Source organism: Salmo salar, chromosome ssa27, assembly GCF_905237065.1.
Source record: "Salmo salar chromosome ssa27, Ssal_v3.1, whole genome shotgun sequence".
NCBI lineage: Eukaryota > Metazoa > Chordata > Actinopteri > Salmoniformes > Salmonidae > Salmo > Salmo salar.
In genome coordinates this window covers 24,588,711-24,611,015 of record NC_059468.1, presented here as the reverse complement: position 1 = coordinate 24,611,015, position 22,305 = coordinate 24,588,711, and the positions used below count along the sequence as shown (strand labels likewise).

The 22,305-nt window shown below is 46.9% G+C and overlaps 1 protein-coding gene across 2 annotated transcripts; it reads left to right on the top strand.

The window, feature by feature from the left end:
* Positions 1 to 7,882: 7,882 nt before the first annotated feature.
* LOC106588729 (transmembrane protein 196) lies at positions 7,883 to 21,033 on the top strand. 2 transcript variants are annotated; one of them, XM_014178006.2, is made up of 5 exons: positions 7,883 to 8,757; positions 11,859 to 11,915; positions 19,332 to 19,467; positions 19,742 to 19,884; positions 20,011 to 21,033. In XM_014178006.2, exons 1-5 carry the CDS (start codon positions 8,593 to 8,595, stop codon positions 20,077 to 20,079), a joined length of 570 nt encoding a protein of 189 aa, XP_014033481.1. In that variant the 5' UTR covers positions 7,883 to 8,592; the 3' UTR covers positions 20,080 to 21,033. The 2 variants fall into 2 exon arrangements, with proteins under 2 accessions (XP_014033481.1, XP_014033480.1); XM_014178005.2 differs by having other exon boundaries at positions 19,742 to 21,033.
* Positions 21,034 to 22,305: the final 1,272 nt, after the last annotated feature.

The window sequence follows — 22,305 nt, the reverse complement described above, 5'->3', positions numbered from 1 at the left end:
ACAGCTCAAATAAATACATTTAAACTCAGTTTTTCACAATTCCTGACATTTAATCCTAGCAAACATTCCCTGTTTTAGGTCAGTTAGGCTCACCACTTTATTTTAAGAATGTGAAATGTCAGAATAATAGTAAAGAGAATGATTTATTTCAGCTTTTATTTCTTTTATCACATTCTCAGTGGGTCAGAAGTTTACATACACTCAATTAGTATTTGGTAGCATTGCCTTTAAATTGTTTAACTTGGGTGAAACATTTTGGGTAGCCTTCCACAAGCTTCCCACAATAAGTTGGGTGAATTTTGGCCCATTCCTCCTTACAGAGCTGATGTAACTGAGTCAGGTTTGTAGGCCTCCTTGCTCGCACACGCCTTTTCAGTTCTGCCCACACATTTTCTATATGTCAGGGCTTTGTGATGGCCACTCCAATACTCCAAGACAGAACGCGTCTCCTTCCTGAGCGATATGACGGCTACGTGGTCCCATGGTGTTTATACTTGCGTGCTATTGTTTGTACAGATGAACGTGGTACCTTCAAGTGTTTGGAAATTGCTCACAAGGATGAACCAGACTTGTGGTCTACAATTTTTTTCTGAGGTCTTGGCTGATTTCTTTTGATTTTCCCATGATGTCAAGCAAAGAGGCACTGAGTTTGAAGGTAGGCCTTGAAATACATCCACAGGTACACCTCCAATTGACTCAAATTATGTCAATTAGCCTATCAGAAGCTTCTAAAGCCATGGCATCATTTTCTGGAATTTTACAAGCTGTTTAAAGGCACAGTCAACTCAGTGTATGTAAACTTCTGATCCACTGGAATGGTGATACAGTGAATTATAAATGAAATCTGTCTGTAAACAATTGTTGGAAAAATGACTTGTGTCGTGGACAAAGTAGATGTCCTAACCGACTTGCCAAAACTATAGTTTGTTAACAAGAAAGAGAGAACTAAAGATAACCCTGCTGGGGAGACAGAGAGAACTAAAGATAACCCTGCTGGGGAGACAGAGAGAACTAAAGATAACCCTGCTGGGGAGACAGAGAGAACTAAAGATAACCCTGCTGGGGAGACAGAGAGAACTAAAGATAACCCTGCTGGGGAGACAGAGAGAACTAAAGATAACCCTGCTGGGGAGACAGAGAGAACTAAAGATAACCCTGCTGGGGAGACAGAGAGAACTAAAGATAACCCTGCTGGGGAGACAGAGAGAACTAAAGATAACCCTGCTGGGGAGACAGAGAGAACTAAAGATAACCCTGCTGGGGAGACAGAGAGAACTAAAGATAACCCTGCTGGGGAGACAGAGAGAACTAAAGATAACCCTGCTGGGGAGACAGAGAGAACTAAAGATAACCCTGCTGGGGAGACAGAGAGAACTAAAGATAACCCTGCTGGGGAGACAGAGAGAACTAAAGATAACCCTGCTGGGGAGACAGAGAGAACTAAAGATAACCCTGCTGGGGAGACAGAGAGAACTAAAGATAACCCTGCTGGGGAGACAGAGAGAACTAAAGATAACCCTGCTGGGGAGACAGAGAGAACTAAAGATAACCCTGCTGGGGAGACAGAGAGAACTAAAGATAACCCTGCTGGGGAGACAGAGAGAACTAAAGATAACCCTGCTGGGGAGACAGAGAGAACTAAAGATAACCCTGCTGGGGAGACAGAGAGAACTAAAGATAACCCTGCTGGGGAGACAGAGAGAACTAAAGATAACCCTGCTGGGGAGACAGAGAGAACTAAAGATAACCCTGCTGGGGAGACAGAGAGAACTAAAGATAACCCTGCTGGGGAGACAGAGAGAACTAAAGATAACCCTGCTGGGGAGACAGAGAGAACTAAAGATAACCCTGCTGGGGAGACAGAGAGAACTAAAGATAACCCTGCTGGGGAGACAGAGAGAACTAAAGATAACCCTGCTGGGGAGACAGAGAGAACTAAAGATAACCCTGCTGGGGAGACAGAGAGAACTAAAGATAACCCTGCTGGGGAGACAGAGAGAACTAAAGATAACCCTGCTGGGGAGACAGAGAGAACTAAAGATAACCCTGCTGGGGAGACAGAGAGAACTAAAGATAACCCTGCTGGGGAGACAGAGAGAACTAAAGATAACCCTGCTGGGGAGACAGAGAGAACTAAAGATAACCCTGCTGGGGAGACAGAGAGAACTAAAGATAACCCTGCTGGGGAGACAGAGAGAACTAAAGATAACCCTGCTGGGGAGACAGAGAGAACTAAAGATAACCCTGCTGGGGAGACAGAGAGAACTAAAGATAACCCTGCTGGGGAGACAGAGAGAACTAAAGATAACCCTGCTGGGGAGACAGAGAGAACTAAAGATAACCCTGCTGGGGAGACAGAGAGAACTAAAGATAACCCTGCTGGGGAGACAGAGAGAACTAAAGATAACCCTGCTGGGGAGACAGAGAGAACTAAAGATAACCCTGCTGGGGAGACAGAGAGAACTAAAGATAACCCTGCTGGGGAGACAGAGAGAACTAAAGATAACCCTGCTGGGGAGACAGAGAGAACTAAAGATAACCCTGCTGGGGAGACAGAGAGAACTAAAGATAACCCTGCTGGGGAGACAGAGAGAACTAAAGATAACCCTGCTGGGGAGACAGAGAGAACTAAAGATAACCCTGCTGGGGAGACAGAGAGAACTAAAGATAACCCTGCTGGGGAGACAGAGAGAACTAAAGATAACCCTGCTGGGGAGACAGAGAGAACTAAAGATAACCCTGCTGGGGAGACAGAGAGAACTAAAGATAACCCTGCTGGGGAGACAGAGAGAACTAAAGATAACCCTGCTGGGGAGACAGAGAGAACTAAAGATAACCCTGCTGGGGAGACAGAGAGAACTAAAGATAACCCTGCTGGGGAGACAGAGAGAACTAAAGATAACCCTGCTGGGGAGACAGAGAGAACTAAAGATAACTCTGCTGGGGAGACAGAGAGAACTAAAGATAACCCTGCTGGGGAGACAGAGAGAACTAAAGATAACCCTGCTGGGGAGACAGAGAGAACTAAAGATAACCCTGCTGGGGAGACAGAGAGAACTAAAGATAACTCTGCTGGGGAGACAGAGAGAACTAAAGATAACCCTGCTGGGGAGACAGAGAGAACTAAAGATAACCCTGCTGGGGAGACAGAGAGAACTAAAGATAACCTGCTGGGGAGACAGAGATAACTGAAGCCAACTATAACTTCCGACTTCAACTGTACATTGTTACATCATGCTAATAAAGCCAATTGAATTGAATTGAGAGAGAGGGAGCGAGAAAGAAAGAGAGAGAGGGGGGAGCGAGAGAGAGCCTGGGAGTGTGAGAGAGATGGGGAGCGAGAGAGAGAGCGAGAAAGAGAGAGAGAGTGAGCGAGAGAGAGGGGGGGAGCGAGAGAGAGAGGGGGGGAGAGAAAGAGAGGGAGGAGCGAGAGAGAGAGGGGGGAGAAAGAGAGAGAGCGAGATGGGGGAGAAAAAGAGAGAGTTGGGAGGGGGAGCGAGAGAGAGAGAGAAATAGAGAGAGCAAGAGAGGAGAGAGAGAGAGGCTGGGAGCGAGAGAGAGAGGGGTGAGCGAGAAAGAGCAAGAGAGAGGGGGGAGAAAGAGAGAGAAAGAGAGAGAGAGAGGGAGCGAGAGAGAGTGAGATCGAGAGAGAGAGGGGGGAGCGAGGGAGAGCAAGAAAAAGAAAGAGAGAGAAAATGAGAGAGAGAGTACGAGTGCGAGAGAGAGCAAGAGAGGGGGGAGAGAGAGAGAACGAGAAAGAGGGATAGAGAGGTGGGGGAGAGGGGGGAGCGAGAGAGAGAGAAAAATAGAGAGTGCGAGAGAGAGGGGAGAGAGAGAGGCTGGGAGCGAGAGAGAGAGAGAGAGGGGGAGTGAGAAAGAGCAAGAGAGAGGGGGAGAAAGAGAGAGTGAGAGAGAGATAGAGGGGGAGCGAGAGAGGGCAAGAAAGAGCGAGAGAGAGAAAACGAGAGAGTTGGAGCAAGAAAGAGAGCGAGAGAGAGGGGTGAGAGAGAGAGAGGGGGAGGGGAGAGAGAGAGAGAGGGGGGAAAGAGAAAGAGGGGGAGAGAGAGAGAGAAGAAGGAGAAAGAGAGAGAGAGAGGGGGAGCGAGAGAGAGCAAGAAAGAGCGAGAGAGAAAACGAGAGAGAGAGTGGGAGCAAGAGAGAGAGCGAGAGAGAGGGGTGAGAGAGAGAGAGAGAGAGAGAGGGGAGGGGGAGAGAGAGGGGGAGAGAGAAAGAGGGGGAGAGAGAGAGAGAAGAAGGAGAAAGAGAGAGAGAGAGGGGGGAGCGAGAGAGAGAGAGAGGGGGAGCGAGAAAGAGCAAGAGAGGGGGAGAAAGAGAGAGAAAGAGAGAGTAAGAAAGAGAGAGAGAGCGGGAGAGCGAGAGAGAGATCGAGAGAGAGAGATCGAGAGAGAGAGGGGGAGCAAGAGAGAGCAAGAAAGAGTGAGAGAGAGAAAACAAGAGAGAGAGAGTGGGAGCAAGAGAGAGAGCGAGAAAGAGGGGTGAGAGAGAGGGGAGGGGAGAGAGAGGGGGAGAGAGAGAGAGAGAAGAAGGAGAAAGAGAGAGAGAGAGAGAGAGAGGGGGCGAGAGAAAGAAAGAGAGGGAGCGAGAGAGAGGGAGAATGAGAGAGAGAAACGGGGGGAGCAAGAGAGAGAGTGAGAGAGATCGAGAGAGAGAGAGGGGGAGCGAGAGAGAGGGGAGAGTGGAGAGAGAGAGAAAGAGAGGGGGAGCGAGAGAGAAAGAGAAATAGAGTGAGTGAGAGAGAGAGAGTGGAGATAGAGAGAGGCTGGGAGCGAGAGAGAGAGAGAGGGGGCGAGAGAGAGGGAGAGAAGAGAAAGAAAGAAAGAAAGAAAGAGGGAGATAGCGAGGGGGAGCGAGAGAGAGAAATAGAGAGAGATGGGGGAGCGAGAGAGAGAAGGAGTGTGAGAGAGAGATGGGGAGCGAGAGAGAGAGACCGAGAAAGAGAGCGAGAGAGAGAGGGGGAGCGAGAAAGAGAGGGGGAGTGAGAAAGAAGGAGAAAGAGAGCGAGAGAGAGGGTGGGGCGAGAGAAAGAGAGAGAGAGAGTAAGGGGGAGCGAGAGAAAGAGAGGGAGAGAGAGAGAAAGCCATCACCTACAGAGAAATTAACATGGAGAAGAGCCCCCTCATCCAAGCTGGTCCTGGGGCTCTGATCACACCACAAACTGACCCCACAGAGCCCCAGGACAGCAGCACGATTAGAGCCAACCAAATCATGAGAAAACAAAAAGATAATTACTTGACACATACGAAAGAATTTACAAAAAATCTGAGCAAACTAGAATGCTATTTGGCCCTAAACAGAGAGTACCGTAAATTCCGGACTATAAGCCGCAACTTTTTTCCCAGGCTTTGAACCTCGCGGCTTAAACAATGACGCAGCTAATATATGGATTTCTCCCGCTTTCAATTTTTTTTTCTCCAAAAAAACACATTCTGTGACGTGCTCAGTTTTTTGGCGGCATGAAGCTTTCATTAGACCAATGAAATAGCCGAACGGGTTAAGGTCAAACAGCTTTTTTGTTTACTGTTTAGATTAAATCGAGCGCTCTCAAACTTCCCATCATTCTGATTACGGTAGTCATTTTGTCACCCTCATCATGGCAAAGACACGGAGAAATGCATATGATGCAGCTTTCAAGTTGAAGGCGATTGATCTGGCTGTTGGAAAAGGAAATAGAGCTGCTGCACGGGAGCTTGGTCTGGAGCAATGACTTTCTTGGTAGGCTACTGTTTACTGCTAATTTTGTATTTTTGGTTACAAGCCGTGCTTCGTTAAAGCCTATTTATTTTTGCTACAAGCCGTGTTTCATTAAAGCCTATTTATTTTTGTTACAAGCCGTGTTTCGTTAAAGCCTATTTATTTTTGTTACAAGCCGTGTTTCGTTAAAGCCTATTTATTTTTGTTACAAGCCGTGTTTCGTTAAAGCCTGTGTAAAGTTCATTTGTTTCAATGTACCGGTAGGCACCTGCGGCTTATAGACATGTGCGGCTTATTAATGTTCAAAATATATATATATTTTTTAATTCAGTGGGTGCGGCTTATATTCAGGTGCGCTCAATAGTCCGGAAATTACGGTACACAGTGGCAGAATATCTGACCACTGTGACTGACCCAAAATTAAGGAAAGCTTTGACTATGTACAGACTCAGTAAACATTGCCTTGCTATTGAGAAAGGCCTCCATAGGCAGACCTGGCTCTCACGAGAAGACAGGCTATCTGCACACTGCCCACAAAACGAGGTGGAAACTGAGCAGCACTTCCTAAGCTCCTGCCAAATGTATGACCATATTAGAGACAAATATTTCACTCACATTACACAGACCCACAAATAATTCCAAAACAAATCCAATTTTGATAAACTCCCATATGTATTGGGTGAAATACCACAGTGTGCCATCACAGCAGCAAGATTTGTGACCTGTTGCTACAAGGAAATGGAAACCAGCGAAGAACAAACACCATTGTAAATACAACCCATATTTATGTTTATTTATTTTCCCTTTTGTACTTTAACTACTTGCACATCATTACAACACTGTATATAGACATAATATGATATTTGAAATGTCTTTATTCTTTTGGAACTGTGTAATGTTTACTGTTCATTTGTTATTGTTTATTTCACTTTTGTTTATTATCTATTTCACTTGCTTTGACAATGTAAACATATGTTTCCCATGCGAATAAAGCCCCTTAAATTGAATTTGAAATTGAATTGAGAGAGAGAGAGAGAAAGAAAGAGGGAGAGAGAGAAAGAGAGAGAGAGAGAGAGAGAAAGAGGGAGAGAGAGAGAAAAAGGGAGAGAGAGAAAGAGGGAGAGAGAGAAAAGAGGGCGAGAGAGAGAGAGAAAGAGAAGAGGGAGAGAGAGAGAAAGAGAAAGAGGGAGAGAGAGAAAGAGGGAGAGAGAGAGAAGAGAAGAGGGAGAGAGAGAAAGAGGGAGAGACAGAAAGAGAGAGAGAGAAATAGAGAGAGAGAGAAAGAGGGAGAAAGAGAGAGAGAGAGAGAGGGAGAGAGAGAAAGAGGGAGAGACAGAAAGAGAGAGAGAAATAGAGAGAGAGAAAGAGGGAGAAAGAGAGAGAAAGGGGGAGAGAGAGAAAGAGAGAGAGAGAGAGAGAGAGAGAAACAGGGAGAGAGAGAAAGAGGGAGAGAGTGAAAAAGGGAGAGAGAGAAAGAGGGAGAGAGAGAGAAAGAGGGAGAGCGTGAAAGAGGGAGAGAGAGAATAAAGAAGATGTCTGTTGAGTTCCCCATCCAGGCATTCTCATTTCTACTGAATATTAATTTATAACAGTAGGCTAGAACAGTAAAAAACAGTTCAGTTTAGAAATCTATGCTTCTTAGATTGCATCATTCCATTCATTACACTGTAACTGCACACAGGTGAGAGAGGCTCTTTCGAACAGACCGTTATGTAACAGGGTAGAACAATGGACCAGAGTCAGCAGAAGATGCTAGACAGATAGATATGAAACTGTTCTATATATATGTTAGCGTCAACACGGACACAATGCTTTAGCCAACACAAACTGAAAAAAGGGGTTTGATTTAGAAACATGAAAAAGTTGAATCATGATCCAGTGTGTGTGTGTCTTTATGAGATAGATCATCTCACTGTTATTGTATTTACAGGGGTTGTGCTAATGACACCGGCTTGTGTCTGTGAAACTGCCCGGGGGTCAAACCGGGACCGGAGAGTCTCGAGAGTCTAATTTAAACTGAAAGACCGGAGGAGGAGGTGCCACACTGTCCGGGGGGAGTCTCTCTCTCTGTGTGAGTGTGTGTGTGTGAGAGAGAGGGAGAGAGAGAGAGAGAGAGAGAGAGGAGGGAGAGAGAGAGAGGAGGGAGCGAGGGAGAGAGGGGGAGAGGAGGGAGAGAGAGAGAGGAGGGAGAGAGGGAGAGAGAGAACTGGAGGGCACTTGGGTCGGGTCGCAGAAGGGTGTTGAGTGTGTCTGCGCAACCGTTTAAGCCCCATGGACAGCAACCGCGTGCCAGTCTCGTTAGCGACCGTTCAGAGCAGAATGCTCTCCTCTCATTATTGACCGGAGGAGCTCCCGTTATCAGCGAGAGCAACCAGACGACTCACTTTTGGATTTGATCCAGCCTTTATTCATGCAGGTTAGTCGCATTGATAAAAATAGGTAGGCTAAATAAAACAAGTATAACATCTGCTCGAAATGACAGAGATGTCCGTGGAAGGCAACTTCTTTACGTTTCAAACGGATTTACCTGATCTCCTGCCCAGAACTTTCCTCATCAGGGATATGCACATCAAGCCCTCTCCTCTGTCCGCCAGCGTTGGATCCTCCAGGGTCGGGTTGCTAGTTGGCACAAGTACAATATACATGTTTTGAAATGGGGTGAAACCAGAAGGTACCTGAACTTATCCAGGTCATCTATATTTAACCAGGACAGAACACTTATCAACAACCGTGACTGTTTTCCAGGGAGCAGCCGACGAAACGCTTATTTTTGTTTTTCCGTTTAAAAAAGTTTTGCTGCCAACCCGTGTGTCCTCCTGACTGAAGCCGACTTAGGAGGGCAGACAGGCGGACTGGTCTCCATGAGGATGCCCGGGCAGGATGTGTTCCAGCCGAAAAATTCTGTGGAGCCTGCTGCTGCTGTCAGTGTTGGAGGTGGGGCTGGGGGTCTCCAGTATCGTCCTGGGAGCCGTTGGGCTCAGCCGGGTCAGGGAGGAACACAAACCACAGCAAGGAGACGCTTCACCTATCTGGAGCGGCCTGTGTGTATGTAGAGACTTTAGTTTACCATATCTCCCTCTCTCTCTCCCTGCTCTCTCTCTCTCCTCTCTCTCTCTCTCCCTCTCTCTCTCCCTGCTCTCTCTCTCTCTCTCTCTCTCTCTCTCCCTCTCTCTCTCCCTGCTCTCTCCTCTCTCTCTCTCTCTCTCTCTCTCTCACTCCCCTCTCTCTCTCTCTCTCTCTCTCTCTCTCTCTCTCTCTCTCTCTCACTCTCCCTCACTCTCCCTCACTCTCTCTCCTCTCTCCACTCTCGCTCCTCTCTCTCTCTCTCACTCTCTCTCTCTCTCTCTCTCTCTCTCTCTCTCACACTCTCTCTCTCTCTCTCTCTCTCTCTCTCTCTCTCTCTCTCTCTCTCTCTCTCTCTCTCTCTCTCTCTCTCACTCTCCCTCACTCTCCCTCACTCTCTCTCCTCTCTCTCCTCTCTCTCTCTCTCTCTCTCTCTCTCTCTCTCTCTCTCTCTCACTCCCTCTCTCGCTCTCCTCTCTCCACTCTCCCTCCTCTCTCTCTCTCTCTCTCCCTGCTCTCTCTCTCTCTCTCTCTCTCTCACTTTCCCTCACTCTCCCTCACTCTCTCTCCTCTCTCCACTCTCGCTCCTCTCTCTCTCTCTCTCTCTCTCTCTCTCTCCCAATTCAATTCAAAGGGCTTTATTGGCATGGGAAACATATGTTTACATTACCAATGCAAGTGAAATAGTTAATGTGTTTGTTTCATTTTATGCTCATACAGTGAGCGCCTCGCGCTCGTTTACAGAAGACAGGCTCATTGTCTCGATTTCACTTCTCCCGGTGAAACGTTCCATGGAGGTCTGTGAAACATTCCATGGAGGTCTGTGAAACATTCCATGGAGGTCTGTGAAAGGTTCCATGGAGGTCTGTGAAACATTCCATGGAGGTCTGTGAAATGTTCCATGGAGGTCTGTGAAAGGTTCCATGGAGGTCTGTGAAAGGTTCCATGGAGGTCTGTGAAAGGTTCCATGGAGGTCTGTGAAACATTCCATGGAGGTCTGTGAAACGTTCCATGGAGGTCTGTGAAACATTCCATGGAGATCTGTGAAACATTCCATGGAGGTCTGTGAAACATTCCATGGAGGTCTGTGAAACATTCCATGGAGGTCTGTGAAACATTCCATGGAGGTCTGTGAAACATTCCATGGAGGTCTGTGAAAGGTTCCATGGAGGTCTGTGAAACATTCCATGGAGGTCTGTGAAACATTCCATGGAGGTCTGTGAAAGGTTCCATGGAGGTCTGTGAAACATTCCATGGAGGTCTGTGAAACGTTCCATGGAGGTCTGTGAAACATTCCATGGAGGTCTGTGAAACATTCCATGGAGGTCTGTGAAACATTCCATGGAGGTCTGTGAAACATTCCATGGAGGTCTGTGAAACATTCCATGGAGGTCTGTGAAACATTCCATGGAGGTCTGTGAAACGTTCCATGGAGGTCTGTGAAACATTCCATGGAGGTCTGTGAAACATTCCATGGAGGTCTGTGAAACATTCCATGGAGGTCTGTGAAACGTTCCATGGAGGTCTTTGAAACATTCCATGGAGAACTGTGAAACATTCCATGGAGGTCTGTGAAAGGTTCCATGGAGGTCTTTGAAACATTCCATGGAGGTCTGTGAAAGGTTCCATGGAGGTTTTTGAAACATTCCATGGAGGTCTGTGAAAGGTTCCATGGAGGTCTGTGAAACATTCCATGGAGGTCTGTGAAACATTCCATGGAGGTCTGTGAAATGTTCCATGGAGGTCTTTGAAACATTCCATGGAGGTCTGTGAAAGGTTCCATGGAGGTCTGTGAAACATTCCATGGAGGTCTTTGAAACATTCCATGGAGGTCTGTGAAAGGTTCCATGGAGGTCTTTGAAACATTCCATGGAGGTCTGTGAAAGGTTCCATGGAGGTCTGTGAAACATTCCATGGAGGTCTGTGAAAGGTTCCATGGAGGTCTGTGAAACATTCCATGGAGGTCTGTGAAAGGTTCCATGGAGGTCTTTGAAACATTCCATGGAGGTCTGTGAAACATTCCATGGAGGTCTGTGAAACATTCCATGGAGGTCTGTGAAACGTTCCATGGCGGTCTTTCAAACATTCCATGGAGGTCTGTGAAACATTCCATGGAGGTCTGTGAAAGGTTCCATGGAGGTCTTTGAAACATTCCATGGAGGTCTGTGAAAGGTTCCATGGAGGTCTGTGAAATGTTCCATGGAGGTCTGTGAAACATTCCATGGAGGTCTGTGAAACATTCCATGGAGGTCTGTGAAAGGTTCCATGGAGGTCTGTGAAAGGTTCCATGGAGGTCTGTGAAACATTCCATGGAGGTCTGTGAAACGTTCCATGGAGGTCTGTGAAACATTCCATGGAGGTCTGTGAAAGGTTCCATGGAGGTCTGTGAAACATTCCATGGAGGTCTGTGAAATGTTCCATGGAGGTCTGTGAAATGTTCCATGGAGGTCTGTGAAAGGTTCCATGGAGGTCTGTGAAAGGTTCCATGGAGGTCTGTGAAATGTTCCATGGAGGTCTGTGAAAGGTTCCATGGAGGTCTGTGAAAGGTTCCATGGAGGTCTGTGAAATGTTCCATGGAGGTCTGTGAAAGGTTCCATGGAGGTCTGTGAAAGGTTCCATGGAGGTCTGTGAAAGGTTCCATGGAGGTCTGTGAAAGGTTCCATGGAGGTCTGTGAAAGGTTCCATGGAGGTCTGTGAAATGTTCCATGGAGGTCTGTGAAATGTTCCATGGAGGTCTGTGAAAGGTTCCATGGAGGTCTGTGAAATGTTCCATGGAGGTCTGTGAAAGGTTCCATGGAGGTCTGTGAAAGGTTCCATGGAGGTCTGTCCCATTGATGTTCGCCAGATGAGCTAGGGAGGAGCTATAGTTTCTCATCATTTTACTGAAGGTTTATTAAATTATTCAATAGTTTCTATGCTGTCATAATTTCACAATTTTGTCCCTTTTGAACTTGGACATCTGAAGTTGTTTTCTCTTCTCTTCTGATCGAGTTATGATCCAGTTCTGAACAGGTTCAGATTAGGTTCTGCTCATGTCATAAACCAGTTTTGATCTGATTCCTCTCTCTGTCTCTCTCTCTCAGTTTCTCATCTGTGGGATGTGTGGAGTCCTGTGTGCTAGGAAGAGGACTGGACTCATCGTAAGTACACATGCATGCACGCACGCACACACGCAAACACACACAAACACACACATGTAAAAACCAAAGCACACACACACACTTATGCACACACCCACCATACACCAGAGTACACAGACACAGGACTGCAGGTCAGTGAGTTAGGGAGTGTAGCACTGTTGTCCTCTGTATGAGGGCGTGAGCACGTGCAGAAATATATCCAGGACAGGAGGTAAGAGTTACTCAGGTCCTTCAGAAAGCGAGACTAGAGGAGACAGAGACAGGAGTCACCTCTTTCTCACCCCCCCCCACTCCCCCCCGCCTCTCTCTGTCTCTCCCTCCTCGTCTCTCAGTCGCCTCTCCCTTTCAACCCCATCTCTCTCTCGCTTGCTCGCTCTCTCTTTCTGTCTCTCTTTCCCTGTCTCTTCTCAGCAGTAACCCCTCCTTTTCTCCCCATCTCTCTCAATTCAATTCAAAGGGCTTAATTGGCATGGGAAACTTATGTTTACATCGCCAAAGCAAGTGGAATAGATAAACAAAAGTGAAATAACAATGAAAATCAACAGTAACACATTACACTCACAAAAGTTGCAAAGGAATAGACATTTCAAATGTCATATGTCTATAGTGTTAATGATGTGTAAATTGTTGAAGTGCAAAAGGGAAAATAAATAAGGGTTGTATTTACAATGGTGTTTGTTCTTCACTCATTGCCCTTGTTGTGTCTTTGGCTATGCCGGATTAAGTGATATGACATGCTATTCTATAAAATCCTTTCTCTGTAATTAATATTAACTGATTCAGCTAATCATGTAAATGTAATTAACTAGAAAGTCGGGGCACCACGAAAGAGTGTTTATAGAGCTGGTATCTTCCGAATAAACTCTGAAAGAACTAGTAATATTTTACATCAATAGCAGTCAATATTAATCGTCACCTTATTTCAGTCTCATCTGAAAGTTGTAAATTCTTGGTTATCTTCACGAACCCTGGCTAACAAGTTGAATCAGCAATACAAAATTGGGTTTAATTATTTATTTCCTAAATACCTAACTAATCACACAGAATTACATATACACAGAATGCAAATTATGTCATACAGAAAACGTCCCTGGTGGACGGAACCTGTATGATGGCTTGTTACACAAAGAGAGGGGGTTGGGCTTGAATGAAATAGCAGGAAGACTGAGGAACAAAGGGAGAAGCTAAGCTTTCGTAAATACAGTATCTTATGCATTCTAAATTACCGCCCATTTGGAAAAGGAAAATGCAATAAATACTTACTCTGAGCTGCGCTTTGGTAGGTTGGTTGTAGATGCTGGCCGTGTTGGCCAACAGAGATCTTCCTGTCCTCAGAAGAATGTCTCTGGTGGTAAATTGGATACATTGTAGTATCTTCGTTGTGTGTTAGACTGGATACGTCATCCATCCTTTCCTAGCCCACGTTTACAGCTGCTGTTGCTAACTCAACGGCTAGGATGGCTCACTTCTTTAGTGAATAAGAGTTATACCATTCACAACCAAAGCTCACGCTGAGGTTGGCTTAGTTCTATAGTTGACATGTTAGTCCTTTTTAACGTATGGACCGTCGTCCTATCGTACTCGGAACAGGTTACATTTTCATCAAGGGCTTATATAGTGGAGGGAGAGAAGGGTGTGTTTCATAGTTTATAACCCATGTCTCATCACAGGGGCGGGCCACTGATTGAGCAGGGCTCTAACCTTATGAAAACCCAATTCTCTCATTTGGAAGCTAAAATGACGTTTAATCTTTTCACAAATAGTTTCATTTAAATTGCATTTTTACATTTACATTTTAGTCATTTAGCAGATGCTCTTATCCAGAGCGACTTACAGTAGTGAATGCATACATTTCAATTCATTTCATTTTTTATTTATTTTTTATTTTTCCCGTACTGGGAATTTAAATTGAACAACGATTCCATGTGAATCTGATAACTAGAATGTGTAGACTTTCCCAGATACAGTTTATGTCGTCCTGTCATCAGTAATCATGTCTCAGATGACAACCGAACTGACATCATATTCATTAAGTTCCAACGCATATTTTCAACTGGTTCTATTACCGAAATATGGTTCCTTTCCCCCACTTGTTTGATGTTCCCAGACTCTCTATGTTTAACAAAGGCTATTCGAGAGTCCTTCAGTAGAGTCAGAGAGAGAGGGAAGGGAGAAAGGTATTTATGGGGGGTCATAAACCTTACCCACAGGCCAACGTCATGACACCCTTTTGTGGCAACAGGTCACAAATCTTGCTGTTGTGATGGCACACTGTTGTATTTCACCCAGTAGATATGGCAGTTTATCAATATTTGATTTGTTTTCCAATTCTTTGTGAGTCTGAGGGAAATATGTGTCTCTAATATGGTAATACATTTGGCAGGAGGTTAGGAAGTGCAGCTCAGTTTCCACCTAATTTTGTGGGCGGTGTGCACATAGCCGGTCTTCTCTTGAGAGCCAGGTCTGCCTACGGTGACCTCTCTCACACTGGTCCTGGCTATTCAGTTTATCCCCACAAATTCCTGTCATGTCTCTTCTTGCGGACTGACGACTTTGTGATTTTAGATTTGGGTCAGTCACAGTGGTCAGGTATTCTGCCACTGTGTACTCTCTGTTTATATAAGGGCACAGGGCGAAACCCAGACACAGACACGTGAGGCAGATGGTTTGAGTCTCTGATATTTATTATAATCCAAGGGGCAGGCAAGAGAATGGTCATGGACAGGCAAAAGATCATAAACAAGGTCAGTGTCCAGGAAGTACAGAGTGGCAGGCAGGCTTGAGGTCAGAGCAGGCAGTATGGTCAGGCAGGTGGGTTCATTGTCAAGGCAGGCAAGAGCCAAAACCAGGAGGACTAGCAAAAGAGAGATAAGAGAAAGCAGGAGCACGGCAAAACACGCTGGTTGACTTGACAAGACAATACGAACTGGCAACAGACACAGGTAACACCGGAATAAATACCCAGGGACTAATGGGGAAAACGTGTGACACCTGGAGGTGGGTGGAGACAATCACAAAGACAGGTGAAACAGATCAGGGTGTGACAGTGCCGACGACCCGATATGGATGCAGAACGCCTTCCAGAATCAGGACGAGAACTGAGGACCCCGATCCGAAACCATGTCGACCGGGAGTCCATGGATTCGGAAGACGTGCTGCACCATGAGCTGGGCCATCTCCTTGGCTGAAGGTAACTTGGGAAGAGGGATGAAATGGGCGGCTTTGGAAAACCTATCCACCACTGTCAGAATGGTGGTGTTCCGTCTGACGGAGGAAGCCCAGTGACGAAATCCGGGGAAATATGGGACCAGGGACGATGAGAGACAGGGAGTGGCTAAAGGAGGCCAGACGGAGCTTGCCGCCGAGTCTTGCTTTGAGCACACACCATGCATGCGACAACAAAGGCCGAGACATCAGGAGCCATGGTGGGCCACCAGAAGCATTGTCGGAGGAAAGCCACGGTACGATGAGCCCCAGGATGACAGGTAAGCCTGGAGGAGTGAGCCCATTCCAGGACCTGAGGCCGGCCCGGATCAGGAATGAACATCCGGTTAGCCCCCCCCCCCCAGGGTGCCTTGCGGACCAGAGCCTCAATACCCCAAACAACCGAAGCCTCCAAACATGAGGCAGGGAGGATGGTCTCAGATTCAGAGGGAGTGGCAGTGAACTGTACAGATGGGAGAGAGCGTCCAGCTTCACGTTTTTGGACCCTGGGCGGTAGGAGATGGTGAAACTGAACCTGGTAAATAACAGGGCCCAACGAGCTTGCCTTGAGTTAAGGTGCTTGGCAGTGCGGAGGTATTCTAAATTCTTATGGTCAGTCCACACCAAAAATGGATCTTCCGCCCCTTCCAGCCAGTGCCGCCACTCCTCCAGGGCCATCTTAACTGCTAGGAGTTTCCGGTTCCCAATGTCATAGTTCCTCTCCGCAGGGTTGAGATGATGGGACATGAAGGCACAGGGATGATTCTTTTGGTCCTGGACGGATCGCTGGGAAAGGACGGCCCCTACTCCCACGTCGGAAGCGTCAACCTCAACCACAAACTGACGAGTCGGGTCTAGACGGATGAGGGCAGTAGTGAATCACTGCTTTAGGTCCCCAAATGCCTTGTCCACTGCTGGAGACCATGTGAATGTTACCTTGGGAGAGGTGAGTGCAGAGAGGGGGGGCGCCAGGGCGCTGTAGCCCCGAATTAAACGGTGGTAGAAATGAGCAAACCCCAGAAACATTGTAGCTGCACCCTGGACGTGGGCTGGGGCCAATCCACCACCGCTCTCACCTTTTCCGGATCCATCTGAACATTCCCTTCAGCGATGATGTATCCCAGAAAGGAGATATTGGAGCGGTGGAACTCGCACTTCTCAGCTTTTACAAACAACTGATTTTCCAGGAGGCGCTGAAGGACATGTCAAACATGGAGAATGTATTCCTGGGCAGAACGAGAGAAAACTAGGATGTCGTCGAAGTAGACAAAAACAAAATGATTTAACATGTCCCAGAGCACATCGTTGACCAGGGCCTGGAAGACAGCGGGCGCGTTGGTGTGCCCAAACGGCATGACCAGGTACTCATAGTGTCCACTGGCAGTGTTGAAAGCCGTCTTCCACGTGTATACACACAAGATGGTGGCCATTCCGAAGGTCCAGTTTGGAAAAGATGGTAGCCCCCTGGAGAGGTTCGAAAGCTGAGGAGAGGAGTGGTAGAGGGTACCGATTTGTGATCGTAATGTCATTGAGGCCCCAGTAATCAATGCATGGATGCAGGGTCTTGTCCTTCTTCCCCACAAAGAAGAATCCTGTGCCAGCAGGAGAGGCAGAAGGGCGAACGCTCCCAACAGCCAGAGAGTCCTCGATGTACATGGTCATGGTCTCAGGACCAGACAGGGAATATAGCCAGCCTCGAGGCGGTGTGGTGCCTGGGAGGAGGTCAATAGCACAATCGTAAGAACAATGTGGAGGGAGGGTACATGGTACTCTGCGGGAATGGCAGAGAGATCCAAGGCCGTATTCAATCCTGAAGGCAGACGTTCTGGGGAAGCCTGCGCCGCCTTCAGGCAATGTGAATGGCAGAACGGGCTCCAACCCAGGATTGAACCCGTGGTCCAGTCAATATCGGGGTTGTGCTTCTGGAGCCCAAAAAATCCCAAAACAATAGGTATGTGGGGAGACTCAATGAGGAGAAGCTGTATTGACTCACTTTGGTTTCCAGATACCCACATATTAATAGGAACTGTGCTGTGCATGACTCTTCCAATGGAGCAGACATCCAGTGCCCTGGCATCCATGGGAACGGAGAGGAGTTGAGTAGGGATACTTAGTTCCGATACCAGGGTAGTGTCCATGAAAGTCTCATCTGCCCCAGAGTCAATGAGCACCCGGAGAGACTTAGACTGGTCTCCCCACAGCAAGATCACATAAAAAGGAGTTTGGGTAATGGGAATTAGAGGGTTCCCAGTCAGGCTCACCAGTGTACTTGTACCTACTAAGGATTCAGGTCTCTTCACTGGGCAGGTGGCTATGTAATGCCCTACAGCACCACAAAACAGACAACTATTGGAGCTTCCCCAAACGTTCCCTAGGCAATAATCTAGCTCTTCCCAGTTGCATAAGTTCCGGTGTATCCAACTCACCCGTCATCGATGATTCTCGAGGGAGGTCGGGTGGCCTCGGATCCTCTCTGAAAAACAGCCTTCGGGGACTTCCGGATTCCTTCGGAGGTGAGCGAGCCACAGCGGATGGACGAGTGTGACCTAGGCCAGACCTCCTCTCACTCCTGCGTTCTCATAGACGTCCATAAATCCTAATGGTGAGGGAATCGAGGTCCACCGGTAACTCCCGAGCAGCTAGCTCATCTTTTATCACCTCTGATAATCCGTGAAGGAAGGTATCGAATAGGGACTCCGGATTCCAGGCACTCTCGGAGGCCACCGTGCGAAAGTCTACAGCGTAGTCTGCCACACTACGGGAGTCTTGATGTAATTCAAGTAGTTTTCGGGCCACCTCTCCCAGATACCAGAGAATCGAAAACCTTCCTCACCTCTGCCATGAAGTCTTCCAGATCACGACAAATAGTGGATTGTTGCTCCCAAACTGCCATAGCCTAGGAGAGCGCCCTTCCCGACATTAGCGTAATAATATACGCTATCTTTGACTGATCCAAAGGGAATAAAGATGGCTGCAGCTCAAAAATTAGGGAGCACTGAGAAAGAAAACCCCAGCAGGTTCCAGGATCCCCAAAATATTGCTCCGCAGGTGGTAAGCGTGGTTCTCGGGGAGCCGGGGTAGGCTGTACAAACCCACCACTAATAGTGAAAAGGTTACTGAGTGATTGGTGGGGGTCTCAGAGGTGGCGGGCTGCCTTTGAGCCAACTCCCTGATTTGCTCCATAATAGCCTTGAACCCTTGGTCGTGGCGTTCCGTCAGGGAACGAAGCCCTTCCAAAAGGTCCAGCAGTAGCTCCTCATGCATCCCAATGGTCTCTCTCCTATCCTCCTCTCAGAAGTCACAGAGGTGTAAATGACTGATCCATACCAAAGTAATTGCTCCTTCCTCACTCTGTGTTATTCACTCTTTCCTCTCCCTTTACACTTTCCATCTTCTGGCTTATGCATCACCCTCTGTCTCCCTCCATCACACCTTCTTTCTCATCCTTTCACATGCTCTCTATCTCACTGTCATTCGATCTCACTTTAGTAAAAGCCATCCTCTCCTCTCCTCCCCCTTTCTCCTCTCCTCTTCTCTTCTCTCTGTGTGATGATTAGGTTATGGTAGGTTAGTGTATCTCTGGAGTCTGATGTGTTTCCAAACGATGGCTAATGACTGAAAAAGGAGCTCTGATTTGTAACATTAGGATCCCGACGTGTGTGTATCCACACACACACCACACGCACGCACACACACACACACACACACACACACACACACACACACACACACACACACACACACACACACACACACACACACACACACACACACACACACACACACACACACACACACACACACACACACACACACACACACACACACACACACACACACACACACACACACACACACACACACACAGTAATAAAGTGTGTGGGGATTCTTAGTGGTCAGTTCACTGTAACTGAGCTACCAGGAAAACTCAGAAATGTGTGTGTGTGAGAGAGAGTGAGAGAGGATAACTATGCAGTAAATAATACATTTTGCGCTGTAAGAAATATTCAACAACAGCACAATATTTACAGTGATACAGTAGGAAACTATAAACGGTGTGTTCCATCTCGTTCCCTCCCATCTCAGCATGTATTGTTTACTGCTGACAAGGTAGCTACTGTATGAGGAGGTGCAGTAATTTAAACCTTTGTGTATCTCTCTCTTCTCTCTCTCTCTCTCTCTCTCTCTCTCTCTCTCTCTCTCTCTCTCTAGATGATTCTGTTCTCAGCCTGCTGTATCTGTGGTCTGATTGGAGGGATTCTCAACTTCCAGTTCGTTCGGGCGTTGTCACGACGACCAGACTCTCTCCGCTCACTACACCTGGCGGCCATGACCATTGCCTGCCTGGGTATGCAACGCTACGAAAGGCTACAAAACACAGTTAAACATTATATTACGTTACACTACAGGCAAATCAACTCATTCCTACTCCAGGTAGTTGAAGTAGGGCGATGCTGACCCAACACCTCTAATCTGCATGAAACCTATCTTTGTCTGTATATGAAAGGGTTATTATTGAATACCTGCTATAAAATATGAACTGTGGTACAGTAACATTCAACTAAGTTCTGTCACCATTCAATTCAATAGGTCTCTCTCCCCCTTCTCCCTCTCTCCTGTAGGTATCTCTTCCTGTACCCTCTCTACCTGGTTGACCTGTCGTCTGGCCAGTTCAGAACAACAGAGGATGTTTCTAGAGAGAGAACACTCACTGCACCACTCACACGAGATGGCTGAGAAGGAACCATACACACACGGATCTTTTGTAAGAAACAAACACACACTCACATGCATGCGTGCTCACACACTGCTACTGATTTCTCCTAATTTGTGTGTGTGTGTGTGTGTGTGCTTTCATGCGTGCATGCATGCATGAGTGTGTTTCTAACAGGAGATCCTGGACAACTCCAGCAACGGGATTCCCCAGATCTCCTACAACAGCAACACCACCTCTCTTTGACAACAGACACACATTGTTGCCCTGACAACAGACACAGCTTGTTGCCCTGACAACAGACACACCTTGTTGCCCTGACAATGGACACACCTTGTTGCCCTGACAACGGACACACCTCGTTCCGCTGACAATGGAGTGATATCATCCAACAGAGCTGAGCAGCACTATTACACAGTTGTGTGTGGAGAACTTCAGCACAGATGGAAGAAGTTGTTTCCCAAAGGAAAACTGAAATGAATGCTCTTCTTGGACAAGTTGTTACTAGTTCTGATAGTCCTAACAGACAGTCACATGACCTCTGACCTCACAGACCGGGAGGCCAGCCGCTTCAAACTAATGAGAACAAAAGAAGCATGCAATCAATTTGTAATCTCTCTCTCTGTCTCTCTCTCTCTCTCTCTGGCTATGTGAATGCAGGTATACTGTGTTTGAAGGAAAAATGCTATAGCTATCTGATGTAGCGCAGAATATGGAATGCTTTAAAATATTACATATGCAACCAACTATGCAAACTGAATATCAGTGGTGACCAACCATCCTCCTGGAGAGCTACTGGGTTTGCAGGCTTTTGCTCCAGCCCTGCTCTAACACACATAATTAAACTAATCAAGATCCTGGAGACTGAACACCAAGAAGGTCTCAAGGAGGTGGGTTGGCTAACCCTGCTGTATATTCATGCTTGTATATATGGAAAACAATTATCTATGGAGTGACAATATGTTTCTTTAGGCTTCTATAAAACACACATAAAACTATGGAAATGTTAGATGGTGTTGTAGATTTCATAACCAGTTCCAGACACACACACACACACACACACACACACACACACACACACACACACACACACACACACACACACACACACACACACACACACACACACATAGCTGTCAGGAATCCATTCTGATATTGAATTAGAGGAGACATGCTCTCTGCTAAGGGGACTATTGTCTGTGGGAGTACAAGATATTGATCTCGCATGCCAAGTGTGTGTGCGTGCGTGCATGCTAATTGAGCATTAAATCAAAGTGCTGCTTAAAAAGGGTCCTCTGAAATCTCACTTATAGCTAACCCTATTCACAGACATGTCTCACTATCTGTTACTACAGACAGGGTTAACACAGTAACCAGAGTACTTAGTTAACCCTGTTGATCTGTCACTATCTGATACTACAGACAGGGTTAACACAGTAACCAGAGTACTTAGTTAACCCTGTTGATCTGTCACTATCTGCTACTACAGACACACTGTAACCAGGGGCAACACTAACCTTGGTTAGTTACAGTAACTAACCAAGATAAGACTCATTAGGCTTCTTGACAGACTGCATGTCCATGGGTCCTTAACCTACACGCACAGACACACACCCAGCTGAGAGCTGTGACCTCTCAGACAGATCTACAGCTACTCTGACTACATTAATTATGTTCAATAACTCATTACGCTGTTTGCTTAGATCAGACTACACCGTATCCAGCGTGTGAGTGTGTTGACAGGGACCACGGCAACAAACTCAGCCAGGGGCTCTCTCACTATTTATCACTGTGACAACGTCAGACATGCGACGCCAAGGAGAGTAGCAGGACCTGCTGTGTTGTGTGTGTGTGTGTGTGTCGTTGTTCTGAAGACAAGCGCCCAGAGCTGAATCAGACCCGGGCGACCTTACCTATCTAGTGCTGCCCTATCGCAAAGTGGTAACACTAGAAGAGAGCTGACCAGTAGTGTGTGTGTGTGTGTGTGTGTGTGTGTGTGTGTGTGTGTGTGTGTGTGTGTGTGTGTGTGTGTGTGTGTGTGTGTGTGTGTGTGTGTGTGTGTGTGTGTGTGTGTGTGTGTGTGTGTGTGTGTGTGTGTGCATGTACTGTAATATCCTGTGTTTCACCGAGTTGTGGCTGAACAAGGAAATGGATAATATACAGTTAGCTGGGTTTTCAGTGCATCAAGAAGACCGAACAGCAGCCTCCGGTAAGATCAGGGGGGAGGGTCTGTGTGACTTTATTAACAACATCTGGGGCGCGATCTCTAATACGAAGAAAGTCTCAAGGTTTTGCTCACCTGAGTTGGAGTACCTCATGATAAGCTGTAGACCATACTATTTACCAAAATAGTTTTCATCTATATTCTTTGTAGCTGTCTATTTACCACCACAAACTGATACTGGCACTAAGACTGCACTCAACGAGCTGTATAAGGCCGTAAGCGAACAAGAAAATGCTCATCAAGAGGCG